This window comes from Sphaeramia orbicularis, chromosome 18 (genome assembly GCF_902148855.1).
Source record: "Sphaeramia orbicularis chromosome 18, fSphaOr1.1, whole genome shotgun sequence".
In the NCBI taxonomy this organism is placed as follows: domain Eukaryota; kingdom Metazoa; phylum Chordata; class Actinopteri; order Kurtiformes; family Apogonidae; genus Sphaeramia; species Sphaeramia orbicularis.
Window position 1 is genome coordinate 14,242,511 of NC_043974.1, and position 24,887 is coordinate 14,267,397.

Here is a 24,887-nt window from a genome sequence, read left to right on the forward strand (position 1 = left end):
CATATTCACATTCATTCACATTCATTCATATTTACATTCACATTCATATTCATTCACATTCATTCACATTCATATTCATTCACATTCATTCACATTCATTCTGATTCATTCATTCTTATTCATATTCAGAAAATGCACAATGATAGTTTTACCTGCAGCTGGTTTTGTCTTCACCTCTGAGTAAACAGTACACTCCTCTCCTGGTTTCTGTTTTTCGGCTCCTTGAAACGATCAAACAGGTTAAAACAGTGCATTTGGTCGATATAGCTGAATGTTTGATTTGACAGCAGTTCTGGTTACAGTTAAGGACTCACCCTTTATGTTTTTAAGCTCAATTGAAGAATATGTGACATCTGAAGGTCCCCCTGAAATACATACATTTTTTAAAAATTTTTAATAGATATTCCGTGTTCCAGCATTAAAGAACATTTTAAAGTATGATACTCTGTACCGCTCCCAGAGTCTCTGTTGTCTTTGATGGAGTCGTACAGAAAAGCATCACCTGCAGAAAAGTGAAAAGCACAGGTGAAAACCTCATGACCTACATACTAAACGCTTTTTTCTAAGCTGTTTTAACATTGGTTTGGTGAATTATTCTATGAAACATATGAAAAGCATCATGAACTGATTTGGAATACTTATAAAAATGTGTTAATCCATCTATTATTATTGAAAATATATGGTAAAATTAGTTTTTTAACCTTTAAAGATCTACGACAATTTTTGTGGCGACTTCTGAATTATTTTGTCTCTACATTTAACCTTTGTTATGTCACATATCACTACATAGTATAATATTATCCACTGTATTTTGCATTTTTCACTGAAAATCCAGTATTTTCTGATATTTAATAGACTAACTATGGGGATTTCCATAAAAGCTCTGAGTAAATTCAAATATTAATATTTACAGGGTTCCTACAAGTTTCTACAAGTTAAATCTAAGACTTTTTAAGATCTTTCTAAAACTACATAGAACAGAATTTAATGCCTATTTCATGGCAGTACTGGTCAAAATTTGTGACTCCTAGAATTTAGGAAAATGTTTTTATTTACTCCAATGCCTTGATTCCCACCATTCTGAGTCATTTCTCAATGGGGGCTGCAAAGTTATTGATAACTGGTTTGTAATTTCAGTATAAATTGTCAGGTTGAAACGGGTGGAACTGAGTCAACTGGCATTACTTTATTTCCAGTTTGGACATTAATAGACACATTTAAACACAACACAGCCAACAAGTTTATGGCAACATGACTTAAGACCAACCGTATCAAATTTAATACCTTTTAAAGGCTTTTTTAGGTATTAAACGCAGATTTGTAAATTCAAGACTTTTTAAGACCTCGCCAGAACGCTGTATATCAAAACAGAAAACTAAAGAAAAAGTGACTTTTTCAGCAAAATATATCACTAACTGAACATTAATCATTGCTCCAACTCTATGGGTTTTACTGGTGAATCAATGTTGTAGAAGATGACAGTGTTTCCACGTTCACTACGGTGCCTCTGAACGTCCAAAAAGACTCATTTGATGCAGTAGAAAAGCTGAGAAACTGCATTTTACCTGAATTATTGAAATGTACTGAGAGGATAAGTGGTTCAAAAGTTAATAAACATTTTTGCAAGATACTTTTTTTTTTTTTGCCATGGGCTGTTTAGTTCTTTAAACCTGTAAAGTCTGAACCATTAAATCACTGACAGAAAATTTCATTTCTTTGAAACTGGAGCCTTTACTGGTCCTTCTGAACAACCAAACCATTCTTTTTTCATATATCAATTTCCATGTATGACTTTCAATTTTGTATCATATTTGATACATCGGGTGTCAATGCTCAAACATTATTATTTTTGAACAAAAAAAACCATAATACAACACAAACTTGTCTAAAAATGAGTAATTCCTTTTCAAAATTGGCAAAGTTCTGCCTCCTTCCTCATTAACCCATAAAGACCAAAACCACCCTCTGATCTAAAATGTTTAATACCTGTTGATCCACTAATCCTATCAACACATGTAAATAGTTGGTATAAAATACAGTTTTTCATAGTCATCAGATGTGACCCATTTGGACGCTGAGAGGCTCCGTAGTGAACACAGAAACACAGTCATCTTCTACAACATTGATTCACCAGTAAAACCCATGGAGTTGGATCAATGACAGTGGATGGACACACTGGGTTTATGTTCAGTTAATGATAGATTTTACTGAAAAAGTCACTTTTTCTTCTGTTTTTTTTTTTTTTTTTTTTTTTTTGATACAATCACTTTTCATCCTACTCTGAGCTTTTATGAACATCTACATGATCAGTCAATTAAATATGCAAAATAGACGATTTTCACTTTTAAAAAAATGCAAAATTCAGAGAATAATAATGTAATAAACTTAGGAAAGGTTAAATAGAGAGAAAAATTTATTTGGGAACTGACACAAAAGTCTCACTGGGTCCTTGTGGGTTAATGACATTCTTGTAGTGTCACTGGAAAGGCCTCTGGTGAACAAATTCCTCCCCCTGGTGGATTATCTGTGTGTTGCATGTATCTAATTGTATACATCAGGTTTTTCAATAAAAAAAAAAAAAAATCCCACTGATCATACAGAAGGCTTCAAAACTCATGTATCAAATATGATACGTTTGGCATTATAGGGTTAAGGGTTAAAAATAAGCAGCATAGAACCTGAAATGTTGGAGTAAAATAATTAAATGTTCTGACCATGAAAAGGAGAAGGGCTAGGGTCATGTTGGGCCTCAGTCTGGTTCATCATGTGGTCTGCAGCAGAGCTCTGACTGCTTTTTGGAGAGCGAGGACACCTAAACCACCTGAAAATACAGTCAGGTTAAGAGAGCACTCATATTATACTGTATTACTGACATGGAAAAGATGGAGGAGGAGGATTCCTTACTGACCTGATGAAGTATGAATCTGTGGAAAAGACACTCTGTTACTACCACAGGATCATATTAAAAACACATAAGTGTGATTAATAGAATATGATAAGGAACAGATTTCACTGTTTAACTTACTGTAGCGACACAACAGGAACAGAAGGATTATCAATAAAATTCCACAAATTGGTCCAATGACAAACCACACAGGAAAGGGAGGGCTTTCATCCACAGACACAGCTGTAATAAATCATCACTATTAATATTAATATCAATCATACGACAGATTTTCAAACTGATTTTCCAGAGAAACCCGTAGAAACAAGTGGTCTCAGGCACAACAAACCCCGCCCGTCACATGTATTGTAGTTTATTTTGGCATCGATCCAGCTGATGTCATCATGTCTATGCATGTGGTGAGGTCAGAATATAAATTGCCTCTGTATATGTGCCAAGGTTGAAGTAAATTGAAATAAAATTGATGTTTTTATAGACATTTGAAATTTTGCCCATTTTAAGTAATTGGGAGAAAAAAAAAAGATTTTAAAAACTCATAAAAAATTAGAAATTTGACCTACTTTTCCCAAAATGTAATCACATCTATTCTGGATCACTGGTAATTTATGAACTCAGTTTGGTATGAATTCAACCAATAGTTTTGTTGCTAGAGTGTTAAACAAAAAAAAAAAAACAACCCAAAAACAATATCCCTTGCTTCCCTTCGAGGGTGGGGTAAGAAATAAAGCCATGCAAATAAAACTTCCATTGCTAATGCAGACTTATCTACTTTTAATTGCTTAATTTAATTATCAGATTTTTAGGTTTCTCTATTTAAATCTCTAATTTCAGTTCTACATCATAAACTATCAACTGAAACCAATCCTACTCATGATGTTTGTTGTTTTATTTCAGACTTTACTTTAGAAAATTGTAGAAAGACAGGAAAAAAAGTAAGATTAAACTTACATTTTACAGACACCCAGCTCTCTGGTGACATCCAAACCTGTACTCTTCGGGTCAGTACCTCTTTTCTTTCACACTGATAAAAACCTTCATCTGACTTAGACACTGCAGAGATATTGAGCTGTTCACTGGTTCCAGTCTGGACTAGTTTTCCATTTTTGTAGAAACTGACATCAGACAGAATACCGTCTGTCCACAGTCTACAGCTGAGAGTCAGAGGTTGTCCTTCAGTCACAGGATGCACAGGGCTCTCTAAGATAATATCATCTGTGGAACAGTCAGATACAGTTTGAGTGTAACACAAATAAAACCAACACTGAATGTTGCAATGTCTGTTTGGCCACTTCTGACCCTCACAATGACCCCCCTTCCACTATCACTATCCCCTCACCTCATCGTCCCCTACGACCATGCACTGACCCCAAAAGACTGGAAAAATGCAGGTCAACATTGGTGTCCAAATTTGACACATCAACCCCAATTTGACCTTGAAATTGAAGGTCTAGGTTGACGGCCAATGAACTCGTCCAAGAGTTTCCCAAATTGCACCTAAATGATGGCGGTGACACTGTCGGACACCACAGGGTACGACAATACCACAGGGGTGGATGGCTGAGGACTAAAAACCAGACAATTTCATCTTCTGAACCGCCTTATCCTAGAGAGGGTCGTGGGGGTGCTGGAGCCAATCCCAGCAACCATTGAACAAAGGCGGGGTTCACTCTGGATAGGTTGCCAGTTCATCGCAGAGCTGACATATAGAGATGAACGACCAACACTCTTACAATTTAGAAGAACCCATTAACCTATTATTGCATGTCGTTGGATGGTGGGAGGAAGCCAGAGTACCAGGAGAGAACCCACACAAACTCCAAACAGAATAGTCCACCCTTGTTGGTTGGTGTTGGAATCGAATCCAAAACCTTCTTGCTGTGAGGCAACAGTGCAAACCACTGCACCACCGTGTTGCCCGACTGGACAATTTACCATATATGACTACATATCACCTTAAGAGGCTTTAACAGTTTCACTAATCTACTGTAACCTGCAGAGCACTTCACTGTAATCATTGTCATAAAAATCTAACTACAAATCACTCATAATACTAAAGAAAATACATAATATTCAGTTTTTATTCATAAACGATGGGGTGTTTTCAGATTTTAAAACAAACAATAAAAATATGATTGTGAGAAAGTGTGTTATATGATACCCATTTATTCAATTTTGCTATATTCTAAGTGGTGGCATTGACTGTTAAATGGGTTCTATGTAGTATTTCTGTTTTCTATTAAAAAGGGGATGACACACACATCCAACTGTTAAAAGGTGTGCAGGATCCCAAAAACAGTGGATGAAAAAATATGATAAGGTCTCACTAATTACGATATCACATGACACGTAATGCAAATTATCTCAAATTATCTCAATTTTAAGTAACTTGATCACTGTATTTGTATGAATTTACATGAATGTAAAGTAACTTCATGATTGTATTTATATTAATTTAAAGAAACTTGATTATTGTCTGAATTAATAAGAATTTAAAGACACATCCATTTAAAAGTTACTGTTAACATGAGATAATTTGCATTATCTGTCACGTGATTGTAATTAGTATCCTATATAACCAGCTGTGTGTCATGACCTGTCCCATGTCTGATGAAGGGCCGATGCCTTAAACGTCACTATTGTGGTGAATAAATATCTTCTTGGGAGCTCACAGGTTGTGCAGACCTTAACTTATTTTTTCATCTAAGTATATGTGTTTTCTAATATTAAAATATGACCTAAAATGATCATTAGAGTGTTAAGAATAAAGAGCTCTGAAGTTCTGTCAAAGATGCCAATGTTGAGACGTGCAATGATCCTGTTCACATCAACAGTGCAATGGATTTATTTGACCACTAGAGGGAGTACTAACAGTGAGACAGTTGTTTGGAAAATTCAAAATAGATCTTTGGTGCAGCTACAATTAAAGAAAATGGACATAATAGGAAAACGGAATGAAAACGTACCATGAGTAGAGATGTTAACTGCGTTGCTAAACTCTCCTGATCCAGACTCACACCAGAACACTGCACCATTGTACACTGTTCTGGAGATGATGCATGGAGATGTTTGAGCCTTCCAGCGGTAATCATCACAAAATAAATAAAAGTCCTCATAGAACTGTCTCACTCTCCATTCAGCAGAGTTGGTCTCACAGCTCAGTGAGATAGACTCATAGGTGAAGTGTTGACTTCTGTTGGGACTCACTCTGAGAGACACTGATGAGTCCATATCTGAAAAAACAAGACATAATCACACACACTAAGAACACTGAAGCTACAGTTACATCCTTTGTCTAATGTTTAGCCTGAGTATAATCTGTGAAAAGAGGGTAAAATATTGATAAAAATACAAAGCAAAAGTGAACATGTACTGATTCCGGTTGATCAGTTTGAGTAAACAAGCAGCAGTCAGTGAGTGAGATTGAGTGGAAAGCACATGTGCCTTAAAAAGTCATTACCCTTTTCTTTCTAACCTAAGTCTAAAACACTTAAAATATGAACTCTTGTCTGTGTCTTTGTTTGTCCTGTCAGTTTCCTGCTCGCTGACGTTTTCTTGGTGTGCCTGTTAAATTTACCTCATGCATAAAGCCTGTCCTTTAAGATAAACATGCTTACTCATTACATCTTGAGAAGTGCGGAAAGAAAAAGGAAAGGAAATGAATGCTAGAATTTACTTCATCATCCAGCGAGTGGGAAAGCAAAAGCAATACTGTGACTAAATCTAAACTAAAATTGCCCAAACCTGATTTTTTTGCTCATGTCTGACTCACATCATGACAGTGTGAACAGTACAAATTTCATGGAATGTGAGCTTTTCAGTTCTGATATGGGTCACTGCCATAGGTCATCTCAGTCTGAACTGTTGAAATTTATACAGCTACATAAACATTCATCACAGTTCTGCGGTGGTGGAAAACACTGCTCTTTCTCTTCACCCTCATCTTCATTATCATTCACTGGCACATTCACACTAATGAGACCTGGTATCTGAAACAATAATCAAACTCACCTCCACACCAGGTAAACTTAGGTAGACTGTACTTAGAGTAAAACTGTGGATCTCCTCTTCCAGCTCTACACATATAACCTGTGGTGTTTTTTTGTCCATGGATGGTGAAAACCTCCTGTTCAGTCCCTTCACTGCTGTCAGGTAACAGCTCATACCTGTACGGTTCATCTGATAACTGAGGAACAGCCTTATACCAATAAAACCTCCATCCTGCAGATGGAGGTTTAACATGACACTTCAGAGTTACTGAGGCTCCAGGACTCAGCCATGATGGAGACACAGTGAGGACAGAACTGGGTTTACCTGTGAGAGGAATGAACACATCAGTGACACTCCATCTGATAGGATGCATGTACTATTGGATTATTGTGTTTACAGAATATAGTTTAATTGTTTATTACTAATGTGTGCTGAATCTTACCAACTGTTACCGTCAGTGTGACTTTGTCGCTCCAGTTTGTTGGATGATCCTGTGACTGTTTCATTTTTCCTCTGCAGCTGTAGTCTCCAGTATGGTCTGAATTAGCTTCAGTTATTCTGATTTCAGATTCTGTTTCAGACAGGGCTGAGTCAGATTTTCTCCATTCATACTCCCACTCTGTGTCTCCTCTGTGGATTTCACATCTGAGGGTGATCTTCTCTCCTGTGTATATCTCAGACCAGTTTGGATCCAGAGTCACAACGGCCCCGTTTGAGACTGAAAATACACAACAGTTACCAATAAGAATACACACACCCTTTATTGGGCAAGTGTCTATTTTTGGTTATTTCTGCACACATTACAAGACGGTGACACTAAGAGTTACAGTGAGGACAGTGAATCAACAATCTCAGGTCCAATGTGGTCTACAGGCTCTGTAAGGTCCACCTCTGCATGAACAGTGAGTGTACCTGCTTTGTTAGGTACCATGAAGTAATGGTACTAATGGAAGGAATGACGTTCAAAGGGAGAATGTGGATGTGGACAGGGGTCTGGATCAGCACTTAGGTCGTTGGAATGTACTAAAATACATTTTCCCTTCGCATTAAATGTGTTCTTCTTGTATGTCTCATTTTAACTTCTCTTTTTTTTGCCACTTATGGGTAAGGAACCAAATATGGTAACTTCATTAACTTTGATTTTCTAAATAACAATAAAAGAAAACATAACATGCTGTGCACTTTACAGGGTGGGGAAGCAAAATTTACAATATTTTGAGGCAGGGATTGAAAGACAGTGTATGACCAATTAGTTTATTGAAAGTCATGAGAATTTATTTGCCACAAGAAAATTTACATAATAGAAAATGTTTTTCTTCTATGTGTCCTTCTTTCTCAATAACTGCCTTCACACGCTTCCTGAAACTTGCGCAAGTGTTCCTCAAATATTCGGGTGACAACTTCTCCCATTCTTCTTTAATAGTATCTTCCAGACTTTCTCGTAATAGTTTTGCTCATAGTCATTCTCTTCTTTCCATTATAAACAGTCTTTATGGACACTCCAACTATTTTTGAAATCTCCTTTGGTGTGACGAGTGCATTCAGCAAATCACACACTCTTTGACGTTTGCTTTCCTGATTACTCATATGGGCAAAAGTTTCTGAAAAGGTATGGATAATAGTGTTAGGTATGATTATGACATCAATATATGTTTGGTTTCAAAACAATTGACGTAGTGCCTGCTGAGAAAAAACAACTAAATGTTCATTGTAAATTTTTCTTCCCCACCCTGTATATCTCCCTTGGCCAAATATAGGGTAAGATTCTGTTGAAAGTTACTGCGGTATAATTTAGATTAGATTATTTTTGTGTAAAATTTATTACAAACAAATTTATCTTGGAAAGCACTCTGATATTATAACTGCACAAGGCCATCTGACCTTGAAAAAGTAGGTCAGACAGACGGACAACAAAACGATTACAATACCCCTTGATCGAGGGGTAAAAAAATTGAAAAATTTCACAAAAGTAATAAAGTCTTGTTACGTCCTCCAATAACACACTAACGTTGAAATGTTGAATTTCAGAGTATTTCTGAAAGTGTCCTATAAAGGGTTTTAAATTAACAAACACACATTAACCTTGAACTAGTTACTTATTAATTTATTAGTCATTATAAAACTCTAAATGCCTCTTTTCTGTAAGACCATACTCTACAACTAGGATGCCATTAGCTAATGCATTCTCCTCTGTCACCTTCTAGTTATTTCCTTCAGATAGCAAAGGACGTCATGGTACATGAATTATATTAACATGCTTTGTTCAGGATGAGCCTTGTATATTAGCATGAGAAATAATTATTCCATAAGAGAAAGTCCTGAATATTGTTTATCTTCATGTAACTAAACATAAGACTGTTGTAAATTGTTAATAATGAAGTGTTAATAGTGTGCAGATAACTCTGAATTAACTCTGTTGAACTCAGTCTTATTGCCTCCTCTTGCTGTGATATCATGATGTTAATAAACAATGAATTAATGACCAGTATGTGCACCTTGATGTTATCACAATGTAACATGAGAAAATGATTAATACCATCAATTATAATGTCTCCTTAAAAGCATTAAGAACACACAAAACATGTCCATATTGTATTGACAGACTCACCGATGGTGCTGATACTGACTGTGTTGCTGTCGTCTGTGTAGTAAACTGGGTTTCCTCGGCCTCCTCTGCACCGGTAGCTTCCACCCACTGAGACACTTATTTGTGGATTATCAGAAAAGTCTTGTGTGGTGTGGGGTTTATATAAGGTGTTGTCTTTGTACCAGTAGTATTTCCATCCAGATGATGACCTCACAGAGCAGGTCAGGGTCACACTGCTGCCTTGTTGAATGGATGTTGTGTCAGAGGTCAGGTGGGCCTCTGGTTTCGGTGCTGTTCAGTTTGTGAAAATAGAAATTACTCATCAAAAACCAGTACCACAATAACTGTGTTCATACACAGTGAAAGGAGGTCTTTATATTCATATTTATAAACATTATTACATTATTTTAAGTCAGACTTACATAATGCTTGCAGAGACATGGAGTTGCTCCATTCTGTTTCCATATTCTCATCCTCTTTGTGTTTACCCTTACAGTAGTACCATCTACGGTCATTAAAATCAACTCTGATGGTCAAGTATTCACTTTGCTCCAGAGGTAGATTTGTGCCTGATGTGAACCATTCATAAACCCACTCAGTGTCCCCTCCATCTGTGATCTCACATCTGAGAGTGACCGTCTCTGAATAAAATATCTCAGACCAGCTGGATTTCAGCGTCACTACAGCTATGTTCGTCACTGTTGAACAAATGAAAAAAAAAACTGAATAAATCAAACATCAGATTTAATCACTGTTAGATTTACTCCATATCAATCAATCAATCAATCAATCAATCAATCAATCAATCAATCAATCTTTATTTATATAGCACTTTTTCATACAATGAAATGTAGCACAAAGTGCTTTAGATATAAAATCAGTGCACCCCACCACCACCACACATATACACACACATACACCCCACCACCCATATACCTAATGTTAATACCATAAATAATAAACAAGAAAGAAATAGATAAAGAAATAAAGGAAAGAAACAGGCTGAGCACAGGGGACCATAAAACAGCAGAGAGGAGACACTATCACAGGAAGACCCCTGCACCAGGGGGGAGTCACCGCCCCCAGCAACCCGGCACCGCCATCATAAAGCCACATTCTGACTGGTGAGGGGGGGGCCAAATGCCACCGCATCGCGGTGGCAGGGCCCCATACCCCACCAGGAGCAGACCCCTGAGCAAGCGTCAAAGCCACTGGAGCCCACAGCCACCCCCCGGCGCGGAGGGCCCCCACCAATGAAACACCGGAGAATATAAATGAAAACATTAAAAAGATAAAAAGAAGCATTGGTTAAAAGAGGATAAATATAATATAAAACATATATGTAAATATAATAAAAATATAAAGCAATAAACAGATAAAACAGAAGCAGTGGTTAAAGGTCAAATTAAAAGTCAAATCAAAAACGAAGGGAGACAGGACTTAAAAACATAAGCTAAAATAATAGGGCATTATTCTCTGCGGCCCTGAGGTTCCCTGGCAGGCTGTTCCATAGGCGAGGCGCATAATGCTGAAAAGCTGCCTTGCCATGAGTTTCTGTGTTAGCTTTTGGAACAAGTAAAAGGCCAGTGCCAGAGGACCTCAGGGTCCACGAGGGTTCATATGGTAAAAGCAGATCTAAAAGATAAGAAGGAGCAAGACCATTAAGACATTTAAAGACCATTGTTACATGCCTAGGGCATGAATATGGATATGTGTGTGTGTTTCTCCTCCCCTTTTGTTTTCAGGTCAGGGATGGCCTGGTTGTTGGGGTGTGACCATTAGCTCTGGGTCCTCCTCCGGGGCTGTGCCTGGGGGGGCCGGCTCGGGTGAAGGAAGGAGGAACAGACCAATCCTGATCAGCCACAGCAACTATAAATTCACCCCTGCCTCTCTGTCTGGTGCTGCTCTTGTCTGTCCATGCTTGGTCAGAGCCATTTTGTTTTTGTGTTCTACCTGTGTTCTCCTGTGGTGAGTTGAGTTGGGTTTAGTTAAGTTGGGGTACCCTATACACTGCACTAAGTCTTGTTTTATGTTATATACACTAGATTAGTTGGTTGGTGCCACCCTCTGTATTTTTATTTTGGGACTAGAAAGGAGATAGATGTTTTTTTTGTCCCACCAGTTTCTTTTGGTAGTGCAGGGGTCACCAGGTAGTTTGGTTTTGTTTTACTGAGTTTTGATTTACTTTGGTACCACCTTGTCCAACTGCACTCACCCGGATTACTTTGTTCATTTTTGTAAACACCTTGTTTAAAGAGAGCAGCCTTGAATAAACTGGCTTTATTTTAAATCTTTTTCGTTGTATGCTTTTGGAGACTGAAGAGGTGTGACACCCCTCCCTATCCTGGACACCTTTATATTGGGGGGCGTGTAACAACCATTAAAAGGACCTTAAAATCAAATCAAACCAATGCAGTGACTTTAAAACCGCTGTAATGTGAGCCCACCTTGTGGTCTTCGTCAGCACTCAAGCAGCTGAGTTCTGGAGAAGCTAAAGTTGTGAAATTCTAATTTTGGGAAGACCAGAAAGCAGGGCATTACAGTAGTCAATTCTGCTGGAGATAAAAGCATGCATTAGCATCTCCGTGTTTGCTTGAGAGAGAACTGGACGGACTCTGGCTATGTTCTTATGGTGATAAAAACCTGTTTTTACGATGGATTTAATATGTGAGATAAAAGTGAGCTCAGGCTCAAAGATAAAAAAAAAGGTTTTTTTACTTGTTTTGATGGGTTAAAAGAATATGTTTGTAGCTTTGGCAAGTATTTATCTCGTAGCCTCAGGACCGATAACTAAAACTTCAGTTTTGCCCTGGTTGAGCTGCAGGAAGTTTTCTGCCATCCAGGTTTTAATAGCTAAAATACAGTTAAAAAGGGCATCCATTAGCCGAGTGTCTTCAGGAGACATGGCAATGTACAAGTGTGTGTTATCAGCATAGCTGTGAAAATTGATGCCATGTCTCCTGATTATGTCCCCAAGTGGAAAAATATATAAGTTAAAAAGTATGGAGTCTAAGATTGAGCCTTGGGGTCCACCACATCTAGTTCCATGGATCCCTGAAGAGCATGTATCCATACTTACCAGAAATGTTCTATCTGTAAGATAGGATTGAAACCAATTAACAACAGTACCAGAGAGGCCGACCAGGTGTCTCAGTCTATTTAACAGAATTGGGTGATCTACTGTAACAAAAGCAGCGCTCAGATCCAGTAGCACCAGGACTGAGATCTTGTGTGAGTCCAAGTTGCACCTGAGGTCACTGATGATCTTTAAAAGAGCTGTCTCTGTACTGTGATTAATCCTAAAACCAGACTGATATTTCTCTAAAATGGTATTTTTATTTAAAAAGTCGTTCAGTTGATTAAAAACAACCTACTCTAAAATTTTGCTTAAAAAAGGTAAGTTGGATATAGGTCTGTAGTTATTAAAATTGTCAGGGTCCAAATTGCTCTTCTTCAGAAGGGGCCTCACCACCGCCGTTTTAAAGGCAGCAGGAAAGGTGCCCGTCTGAAGAGAGCAATTAACAATGTTTAAAAGCTCGCCTTCAAAGGATCCATAAAATAACTTAAAAAGTGATGTGGGAATTGGGTCTAAAAGGCAGTTGGTTGGGTTTACTTGGGAGAAAACTCTACCAAGTGTCTGAGCATCAATCAGAGCAAAACTGTCCAGTGTTTCATCAGGTAAAAGTAGACCCTCAGTCTGATTAAAAATGGTTTCTTGAAAAGGTAAAATACTGGATCTAATATAATCGATTTTGCTTCTGAAGTGGTCTGCAAAGCTTTCACACAAGGAGTCAGTTGTGGCAGAGTGTCTGTTGATATCTGGGTTGATTAAATGATCAATTGTGGAGAAAAGGAGTTTGGGATTATTTTTGTGAGAGAACACTATTTTGACAAAATACGTGTTTGTTGCTTGTCTGACTGCCTTGTTGTAAATTTGAAGTTGTTCCAAGAATAATTGATGGTTTATTGTTATTTTGTTCTTCCTCCATTTTCTTTCAGCCATCCTGCATTTTCTTTTCAACGTTCATGTTTCCTCATTTCTCCATGGGGGTGTAGGCTTTGTTTTCACTTTTTTGTAATTAGCGGAGCTACAGAATTGAGGCTTGACTTTAGTTTGTTATTAAAATTTTCATCAATAAAATCACAGGATGCAGATAAAGGAACTGGAGGGTATTCCTGTGAAACTTCAATAAAATTTGCAGCCACTTCAGGGGTCAGACAGCGCCTCCTCACCGAGGTCTCCCTTTTGTTCAAACCAGTGATGTTCAAAAACACACAGTAGTGGTCAGATACAGCCAAATCAACAACAGAGGACACACTCGTGGACAGGCCATGGCTAATGACAAGGTCCGGAGTGTGTTCCCTGTTGTGAGTTGGCTGTATGACATGTTGGGTAAAATCCATGGAGTTCAGTAAGTTCATAAAATCTTTACACAACTTATCGGACTTGTTATCAATGTGCTAATTAAAATCACCAGAAATTAAAACCATATTATAAGAGGTGTGGATTATTGATAAAAACCCTGAAAACTCATGAATAAAAGCTGCACACTGTTTTGGTGGTCTGTAAACAGTGACACAGATAATTACAGGGTTATTAAAAACAAAGGCATGGTGCTCAAAGGTAGGGTACTGATCAAATAACATTTGCTTGGTGGAAAGTGCATCAGAGGCAACTGAGGCAGTACCACCACCTTTCTTGCCCTTTCTAATAGAAAATACTAAGTTAAAATTTGGTGGGGAGGCCGCAGTGAGAACTGCGGGCCGCGCATCACAACCAGACCTCATAATGAGTACGAGCACAGAGTGAAAGTGTAACTTAGAGACGCTTTACTAACTCTACTTAGCAACTACTAAGCAGCTTTCCCCTACTTCCCGAAACTCTTTAATTTAAGGGAGCAGGACGTCCCACCCCCCTCTTCCTGAACTGGGCCCGCATTGGCCTGATATTGTGACTAAATCCGATCCGATCTTCTAAAAAATGCCAGATCGGCAGCAAATACCAATCTGTAGATAGGATCGGGACATCCCTCATTACTGTAGATTAACCCAGGGGTGGGCAATTAATTTTCTTATGGGGCCACATGAGAAACTTTGACAATTATTAAGGGCCGAATCAATGCACTTGCAGCTCTGCTCAATATACAGTATATCTCTATAAAAACAGTAAATGAAACAATACAATGGCACAATGAAAATGTGGAGCACAGAATACACGTATTTAATGAATAGTCACAAAAACATTTCTGAAAATGTGCAAAACCAGCTCCATGTTAACTTTACATTAAAAACCATAAATGCAGCTTTGTTTGTTTGCATATCTCAGTTCCTTTTCTGACTTCAGTGAAGAAATACTTAGAAGTCCATGTCTTGTTAAAATCTTTGCATTCTTAATCAAACTTTCTTTCTTTTATTGGTGTTAGCTGACATCTTAATGTCCTGAAACTGACCAACAAACCAATAAGCTTTATTATAACCATAAGCTTTATGCTGAGTTCGGAAAGTATGTGCGAAAAAATGCTAATTTAGTGGATCCTACAAAATAAAAGCTGTGCCGTTGCATTGGTTGCATCTATTACAGTGATATATATTTGCATTTGACTTTTAATTTGCCAGTGACCTCATGTGGGCTGGTCAGGGTCAGCTATCAGGCTGCATGTGGCCCGCGGGCCTAACTTTGTCCAGGTCTGGATTAACCCATAAAGACCCAAACATCCACTGGTGACTAAACCATCTTGTGATGTAAACTGTTTAATAACTGTTGATCCACTAATCCTATCAATCCATGTGAATAATTGGTGTAAAATACAGTTTGTCATCTTTTCATGGTCATCAGATATGACCCATTTGGACGTTCAGAGGCTATCCCAATTAAATATAGGAAAATACATGATTTTCACTGCAAAAAATGTAAAATAAAGAAGATAATATTACAATAAATTATGATAAATCACTTAAGAAAGGTTAAATGCAGAGAAAAAAATCATTTAGGAACTGACGCAAAAGTAGCACTGGGTCTTTATGGGTTAATATTGTGTGGCCTGGCTTATACATATTAAAGCAGAAAACTCAAAAAATGTGCACTATTGGAAAATAATTCTGATACATGACTATGGTGCAATGAAAATTTTATGAGGCTCAGTTGTTTGGATAAAGATCAGTTTGGACTAAAACTAGTACTTTGTCGATGTTGGTGTTCAGAGCTAACTTTATCTGTTTCCTTTTGTGGCACTTATCATTTCCAGATTATCAGTTTTACATTTGCAGTGCATCTGACCACAGTGTCTGGGTTAACGTGCATGAAGTCTCAGTTTAAGACACTTTGGTCATAACTCATGTCAAAATCTCAAGTCAGGAAATAAGGCGTAGTTGGTCACAGTAAAAAGCTGCTCTCAGAAAACTGTATTCGCCAACTACTAACCCTGAAGTCGAACCCAAAGCTAGAGCCCCCCCCTCCAAAAGTTTATGTCATCTGTGATCAAATGGAAAATACAAGAACTGATTTTGACTTGCACAACTGTCTTACAAGACCTAAAGTGGATGGATTTTGTCATAATGTAAAAAGGTTGCAGCAGGAATTAAGAGTATAACAGATTATGCGATGTGTTTTCAGGCTAAGGTCATTTGTTTATCACAGATAAGATGTTACAGCTGTGTTTTGTACTCATTAGTTTAAATGCTGCAGTTGCAAATACAGAAAACAGAAGTAAAACTGCTGATATTGTCCAAAAATAACATTATAAGCACACATAATAACAAACAGTGTAGTCTTAGCCCACTCTACCCCATTAACATGAATAAAAGGTGCACGTACCATGGAAGCAGACCCCAAGAAGCAACAGTGCATTCCATGAGAAGAAGGTGATTAAACCCTGAAAGTGACCATCAGCCATTTCTGTATGGAGAGGAACAGCATCTGTTTCCTCCTTCACTCTCAAAAAGGACAGTGACAAGAGAGCAGTAAAAAAAACAAAGTGATTCTTTCCAGGTAGAGATGCTCTCTGTTCACACCCACAACTAAACCTCTACGTAGCAGGAAGTAGCTGAAATGCTTCACTATAGTGGCCTTCAAGGGTTTCTGTAGAGTGTAATGAGTTGTGAAAATTAGTCAGATTTCAAGTCAAAAGGGCAGATGGTGTCAGTAGGAGGATATTCTTGCTTTTCTTTTCTTAATACCTATTTTGTCTATTTATTTTGAATTGCAGGTTGTTTGTAGTTCTGCTGTTAAGTCTACTTCCACCCCTCTGCAGCTGTTTAACCCATAAAGACCCAAACATCCACTGCTGACCAAAACCATCTACTGATCTAAACTGTCTAATACCTGCTGAGTCACTAATCCTATCAATACATGTAAATAATTGGTGTAAAATACAGTTTGTCGTCTTTTCATGGTCATCAGATATGACCCATTTGGACGGTCAGAGGCTCTGTAGTTACCGTGGAAACACCGTCATCTTCTACAACATTGATTCACCAGTAAAACCCATGGAGTTGAATCAATGACAGAGGATGGACGCACTGGGATTATGTTCAGTTACTGATAGATTTTACTGTAAAAGTCACTTTTTCTTCAGTTTTCACTGTTTTGATATAACACCATTTGAATTTACTCTGAGCTTTATTTTATTTATTTTATTTTACCTTTATTTAACCAGGAAAACCTCATTGAGATTAAAAAGCTCTTTTTCAAGAGTGTCCTGGCCAAGATGGGCAGCAGTACATTAAATAGTTACAGACAGACTTTCATACATAAAACAAATACATAAAAAGCACATCGACAAATCAAACCTTCCACAGTCAGCTTTGCAAAAAGTGCCAATGAAATGAAGACAAAGTGCGTCAGGTAAAACATCTGCAGCCAGATGTCTCCCTCTCTAAGTCATACAACATCCTCTTAAAAGTGTCCAATGAAACCAGATCCTTAAGTTTCAGGTCTTTTTGTAGTTCATTCCAGGTGAATGGGGCCGCAAACCTGAAGGCCTTTTTCCCCTGTTCAGTTCTAACTTTAGGAACAGACAAAAAGAAAAGATCCTGAGAACGAAGATTATAAGCGTCTGTGGTTCTCTGACTGATGTAAGTCAGAAGGTAGAATGGGAGCAGACCTGGAATAGACTTATAAATTAAAATATGCCAGTGACTCAATCTGCGAGCCGACAAAGAAGACCATCCTACACGATCATAAAGCAAACAATGATGGGTAAGAGATTTAGAATTGGTGACGAAACTCAGAGCTCCATGATACACAGTGTCCAGTGACCGTAAACTATGGGTGGAGGCATACATGTACAAGACATCACCGTAGTCCAACACAGACAGAAATGTAGCTGAAACCAGTCTCCTTCTTGATTCAAAAGACAGACATGATTTGATTCGAAAGAAGAAGCCAAGTTTTACTTTTAGTTTTCTAACAAGCTGCTGATAATGCACAGAGAAAGAAAGGGAGCTGTCAATTAAAATGCATAAGTATTTATAGGTCGGGACGAATTCTATCTGAGTTCCCTGGGTAGTGATCAGTGAAGGCAGGTTTGACAGTTTGGACCTTGAGTTTGAAAACATCATGACTTTTGTTTTATCTGTATTTAAAACCAGTCTTAAGTCATGGAAATGTTGTTGAACAGTGTTAAAAGCAGATTGTAACTGGGTAAGGGCTTGGACAGGAGTGGAAGCAGAAGTGTACATGACTGTATCATCAGCATAAAAATGAAATTTTGCATTTGATATATTGATATTGATGTTATTAATGGAAAGTATGAACAAAAGTGGCCCCAGGACTGACCCTTGTGGCACACCTTTTGTCAAGGTGAATGAACTGGAAGTACAGCCGTCTACCTGCACACTCTGCTTCCTTTCTGTCAAGTAATTTTTAAACCAGCCAACTGCGTGTTCCGACACTCCTGCTTTAAATAATCTATGTAAAAGAATAGGGTGATCCACAGTGTCTAAAGCTTTTGACAGGTCGATAAAAAGGGCTGCACAGTGCTGTTTGTTATCAATAAAATCTAAAAAATCATTAAAAACGTTAAGTGCTGCTGTAATTGTGCTGTGTCTTTTTCTAAAACCAGATTGAAAATCAGATAAAATACTATTCTCATTTAAAAAATCCTTCAGCCGATCACTAACTAGAGACTCCAGAACTTTGGCCAGGACGCAGAGCTTGGAAATGGGCCTGTAATTGTTTAAGACTGTGGGGTCACCCCCCTTGAGCAGAGGAGTGACTAGGGCAGACTTCCAGATTGAAGGTATAGTATCAGTGACCAAGGATAAGTTAAAATGTGGGTCAAGGGTGGGGCAATAAAATCAGATACCAAATTTAAAAAGTGAGGCTCCAGTTTATCAGGGCCTGCAGCTTTTACTGTGTCTAAATGCTTGAGGGCTTTATGCACCTCAGAAACTAAAATGGGGTTAAAATTAAAAGAATGTCTTGACTGAGCCTGATACTCAGATTTAGTGGAAGAAATGTTAAGAGTGGGGTTTAAATTTGTAGGGTTTAGAGACTCAAATAAATGCCCTGAGGCAATAAAATGTTCATTAAAACAAGTCTTTAATAATGCATGGTGGTAGCTCAGAACCTTTACTATTTTCAGAGATGGATTTGATAGTTTTCCAGAATTTTGAGGGGTTATTTAGATTGTGTGTAGTTTGTGATAAGAAATAATTGGCTTTGACTTTCTTGATTTTGACAGTACAAGTATAACGTAATTGCCTAAAGGCTAACCAGTCAGAGTTTAGATCTGTTTTTCTGGCTTTAGCCCAGGCCAGGTTGCGCTGGTGGAGGAGATCTGAAAGGTCTGAGGTGAACCATGCATTGTTTCTGCCCTTAACTCTATACCGCCTAAATGGAACATGCTTGTTAACAATGTAACAAGAACCATCATAGAAACACTTCCAGGCAATATCAACATCGGCTATAAGATCAATTTTTGCCCAGTCAAAAAGAAATAAATCACGAAAGAAACTTTGCTCTGAAAAGTGCTTCATGTCACGTTTATAAATGATGCGTGGCCTGGTTTTAGGTGTTTTTGTATTTCTCACTGTTGCAACAGCACAGTGGTCACCGACATTGTTTGCAAATATTGAGGCAGTTGTATATTTATGAGGAGCATTTGTTAGAATGAGATCGATTAAAGAGGATTTTTCTGGATTTTTAAGGTTTGGTCGAGTTGCACTGCCTACCAATTGGAAGATGTTCAGGGAGTCGCAGGGGGATCGAAGCTCATCTGACACTGGTTGTAACCAGTTCAGGTTAAAGTCACCCAAAGCTATAAATTCCTTTGAGCTGAATTCTGAAAGAAGCTGCATTAACCCTTTCATGCATGAATTGTGAGAACCTTTGTCAAGATTTTTTCCTTCAGTGTTTTTATTCCTCCTTAGGCATGAAAAAAACAATGTGATTGAGTTTTTTTTTCCTATGGAGTTACAAAAATATCTATGCATTTAATTTTTGAAGTAAAGAAGCATATGTTTAAAACCCAATATCAGAAAGTGATATGAAAACAATGAAATAAAAACATTTTTAATGCTGCTAATCTGATGTCTTCTCACATTTTAACATATTCTAATGCTAGTAATTACTCGCTTCATGGAGATAATATGCAAAAAAAAACTTCTTGTCTAACAAATAACAATTGATTTACACTTAAACATGTTAGTGCAGATCAGGTTTATCAAGAACAGCAAAGTTACAGTAATGGTGTGAATGTCAGTGTATGGGATGGTGCGTAAGTGTTCACTGTGTTGGCTGATATGGAACTAAAACATCAAAACCCATGAATATACAAGAGAACAGCTGGAGAAGAACTGTCCACTGGAGTGGCCTATGCATGAAAGGGTTAAATTAGGCAGGACACGATTTTCAGCTCAGGGTGCTCGATAACAACCAACAACATTAATACTCAGAGATTTGGAGACCTTAAGTTCCAATGCTAAAAACTCAAACTGCTTTAACACCGATTTGGAGAGCAGCACATTCACTTGGAACTTTTTCTTGGTGTAAATGGCGACACCTCCACCTCTTTTAGGGCGGTCAGACCTAAACACATTATAGCCACTGATGTTTACAACAGTATCTGGGACAGATTTACTCAGCCAAGTTTCTGTTAAAACAATGACATCTGTATCAGTTGAGTGCGCCCAGATTTGCAACATATCCATTTTAGCAACAAGACTACGCACATTCAGATGTAACAAACCCAGACCAGTTCTTTGTTTAAAATCTGCATGGGTGTTAAATCCTGTAGTGGTGTCTGGGCCAGGATTTGGCTGCACATTTCCAGACATCAATAATAATAAAACAATCAGTGTTTTCTGTTTAAAAGAGTTCCTGCAGGATTCTTTACAGCTGCTCCATCCTACATTATTCTGAAGAACAGCAGAAGTGAAGCAGAAATTGTCATATAAAATCATCACAGTGATCAGACTGAATACATCCACAGCATCAGAAGAGAAGAATAGGGGCTGAAGACAGTGGAGGTTTGGTGCACTGCCAGATGTGCACGTTCCTGTGTGGACAATGTCCATGAGTGAGAAAGCATTCTATAGTACAATATAATATAGTATAATGTAGTGTAGTATAGTATATCATAGTTTTGTATAGTAGAGTGTAATATACTACAGTACGCCCGTTCCTGATACATTTTGATTGAGTACACATCTTTTATTCATCATATTCCCAGGGAACAACACTAAGATTTGTGCTTAAATTGAAATGTGTGAATAAATCATCAGTTTTAATACATAATTATGGTGGATTATAAAACTTCGTTAGACAAACACACTTTCAACATCTAAAATGCAATATTTATTGAGGCGTTGCATGGTAAAAAAAAAAAAAAAAAAATACATAGAGTACTTGGTCTGCTGATGTACAAACTAAAACATACAAATTGAAAAAAAAGACAGAGAAAATAGTACAATATAATACAATAATACAACCAGATGTTCTGGTGGTAGATTATCACATATAAAAAGCAACTACACATGAGAGTCACTGATAAAGAAAAATCAAGTCAAAAATGCTGGTTGGCTGAACTTTCCAAGATACAGCCTTGGGTCAAAATGTGAAATTCAAGAATTAACGAGAGAATGGGTTTGACTCAAAAGGAATATTTGTCTCAGAGCTACAAGAGCTACTTCAAAACACTATCTGCACATTAGAATACATTCACTTTACAGGTTCTATTTAGTGGAAGATTTATAAAACTATTATATAAATGTACATAAACCAATATATATGTGTAATAACACTTAATCATATACCTTGAAAACATCAGCAAACCGGCACTTTTGTCATTTATTTTCCAATTAATCTTATTAAAATACATAACATTTAGCACATTTAATGTCTGAAGCAAATCATTTCTAAAAAATTGTAGACCAGAGCTATTAATGATCATTATTTCGTATCAAAAGCACTAAGAAATGCCAACTTAAAACTGTGTACTATCCTTTAAATACTGCAAGTTCTACTGCTTTTTAGAATATTTTATATATTAAACATTGCTATTAAATTTGTCCATGTAGCTTTTTAAATGAAGTGACAAGAAAAAAATACAGTATATAATACAACAACACTGAATGAACCATACTTCAAGAAATACACAACAGATGAATAAATCCAACCAATAGTTATCTTTAAAATAATCAGACATTAAATAAACTATACATAGCCTTAAAGTGCGCAAAGCTGCAAAGATTTAGATAAAATCACTCGTAAAGAGCTTTATACTGCATTATCATTTTTCACTTCTACCATTAGCCGTGTAGCTTATTTGACCGCTGAGTATACGGTTTCCTCTGGAGCTCCAGGAGATGCTTTTCCTTAAAAAAAGAAAAAAAAAAATGTCAGAAATGAGAGTTCACAGTGACTGTAATGTAATGTGTAATGTAAATAATGTAAAACCATTAAAATACAAAAGAGCTGAAGTCGTCTGCAGATACATTTTAAAGCATGAAAACACACATTAAACATTAAACTGTGTTTGTCATTAGTAACATCACAAGTCACTTTTCCGTTGACCCTCAAATTGCGCAAATGTAACTTGTGCATAAAAATTTACTGAATGGAAAAACAATAATTTTACCTAAAGTCTCATTTTTTGATTAAAAGTTTTTGCACTGGCAAGAGGTGGTTTTTTTGGGTGTAGTTAATGATATATCATGCAAAACTGCAATGGAAAGACCTTTTTTCGCAACTAGAGTCAGGTGAATAAAAAAAAAAACGTATACTGACGTACATTACAACAAGCGAAGAAGAAGAAGAAACATGTCACGGTATGTGTGGACACCAGGAAAACCAATCATTTTTTCATTTAGTACGAGATAGAGGGGTAATATATAATAATAATGAATATATCTGTAAATCAACACCCTATTTACATTTGTTGTCATATTTATGGAATGACTTCTTGTGTCATCTCGCGATAATAAATAAACAAATCATCACATTTGTGATTTAATGGAAAAACTGACATTACGCACTTCTGTTTTTTCAACATGTAGTAAATATCAGTAAAGTTTTGCGCAGATGTCCAATGGAAAAGCGACTACTTACTGTATCCATAAAAGGTTGGATGATATAGACCAGGGGCGTCAAACTCATTTTAGTTCAGGGGCCACATTCTGTTAAATTTGATCTGAAGTGGGCTGGACCAGTAAAATAATAACATAATAATATATAAAGAATGTCAACTCCAAACTTTTCTCTATGTTTTACAGTGAAAAAAGTAAATTTACATTATGAAAAGGTTTACATCTACAAACTATCCTTTCAAACAATGTGAATAACATGAACAAACTGGAAAAAAAAGTGTAATTTTAACAATATTCTGCCTCAGTTTATCATTTACACATGTACATTAAAACTTACAGTTCACAGTGGATCTACAAATACACAAAACATTGTAATACAGGCAGAATATTGTTAAAATTGTACTTACTTCTCTTAAAACATTTCAGGTTGTTCATATTTGTTCAGGTTGTTCACATTTTTTGTGAAATTATACTTTGTTTTCGTGTAAATACATGAAAATATTTACATTTACAAAGAGAAAAAAATTGGAGTTGTCATTATTTATATGTTATTATGATAGTATTTTACTGCTCCTGCCCACTTGAGACTGAATTGGTCTGAATGTGGAACCTGAACTAAAAGGATTGTTAATATCTTACTGTAATTTTTGCATTTCACAAATTCATCCCAGGGGCCAGATTGGACCCTTTGGTGGGCCAGATTTGGCCCCCGGGCTGCATGTTTGACACCTGTGATATAGACCTTTCTTACCTTTCTTTCTTTTGGCTTTTCCTTTACCGTGGGCGTGGACCTGGGTGTACACCACATTATCATCTATGAACAGACACAATAAGGATAATTAAATGCAACATACCCACCCACACAGTGATATTTGGCTTTTTTAAAAAAATGAAATTATGCATTTTCAAACATTTCCCTGTGGTCTACATAAACTGTAAATGCTATGTTTGGGTCCGAATTCTTCATTAATTCAACTCCACAGGTCCATCTTCAACACTATTTCTGAGTAATGACACCAGAAAGGTCATTTTGAGCACTGGCCCTTTAAATGCAAATGAGCCACTTCAGGCCCCACCCCCTCCAGGTTGTATTTGCTGTGCTGCTCTGTCCCGTTCAACCAACAGCTGAACATTTTAGGTAATCGACTCGAAGTTTGGACATATTTTCAGTTTTTACTACAACTGCTGCTGCTGACAAACAGTTATGTCGTACTCAGAAAAATGTTTGTCAGAAGTCTTGACCTTATATGTGCAAATGTCGTGACTTAACTAGTTATAGACGTAACATATTAAGCAGGAATTAAAACAGGTTGTAGAAATCCACTCAATTTTTGCCAAAATGAATATAAAGATAGTTTTGCAGCACCTGGAGGGTTCAAATTCAACTTTTATGAAATATTATGATCCAAAAATACAAAAATAAATGAACCAAAGACTAATAAAAGTGGGTTTAGCAAAATATGACCCCTTTAAAATATTAAAAGCAGATTTGAAAATTCAAGACTTTTTAAGAACACCTGGGAACCCTGCATTCACATTTACATTCATATTCACAGTCATTCATATTCACATTCACTGTTCTGCAATATATTACGATATTTCCTTTCACAATACTGTATCAATATTAAGTACTGTATCAATATTTTAGGTATTTATTCAAATGCAGATATGGTGGAGGTTCATTTTTGTTTTTGTTTTTTTCTTTATTGTTAATATCTTATTTATTATTATTATTTAACACTGTTTAATTAAATAATGTTTATTTGAAGCATCCTAAAAGCACTTTTTACTGTCTGAGGCAGATGGTAGTTCCTTCGTTGGGACAAAAATAATGTTCTGAACTAATAGAATATGAACATTTGAGCAGGATCTTAAACTGTA

The 24,887-nt window shown here is 37.0% G+C and overlaps 1 protein-coding gene across 1 annotated transcript in view; it reads right to left on the reverse strand.

Moving 5' to 3' along the window:
* LOC115438981 (uncharacterized) overlaps nt 1–24,887 on the reverse strand; it is a 238,205-nt gene that overhangs the window by 2,055 nt on the left and 211,263 nt on the right. The window contains exons 26-40 of the mRNA XM_030162877.1: nt 23,758–23,820; nt 22,264–22,295; nt 16,294–16,405; nt 9,902–10,177; nt 9,501–9,770; nt 7,335–7,610; nt 6,914–7,216; nt 5,869–6,135; nt 3,854–4,117; nt 3,026–3,127; nt 2,909–2,924; nt 2,715–2,821; nt 452–502; nt 315–365; nt 153–221 (exon numbers count right to left, since the gene is read on the reverse strand). Of these exons, the coding sequence (XP_030018737.1) occupies nt 153–221; nt 315–365; nt 452–502; nt 2,715–2,821; nt 2,909–2,924; nt 3,026–3,127; nt 3,854–4,117; nt 5,869–6,135; nt 6,914–7,216; nt 7,335–7,610; nt 9,501–9,770; nt 9,902–10,177; nt 16,294–16,405; nt 22,264–22,295; nt 23,758–23,820 (2,259 nt within the window). The remainder of the gene's footprint in view (nt 1–152; nt 222–314; nt 366–451; nt 503–2,714; nt 2,822–2,908; nt 2,925–3,025; nt 3,128–3,853; nt 4,118–5,868; nt 6,136–6,913; nt 7,217–7,334; nt 7,611–9,500; nt 9,771–9,901; nt 10,178–16,293; nt 16,406–22,263; nt 22,296–23,757; nt 23,821–24,887) is intronic.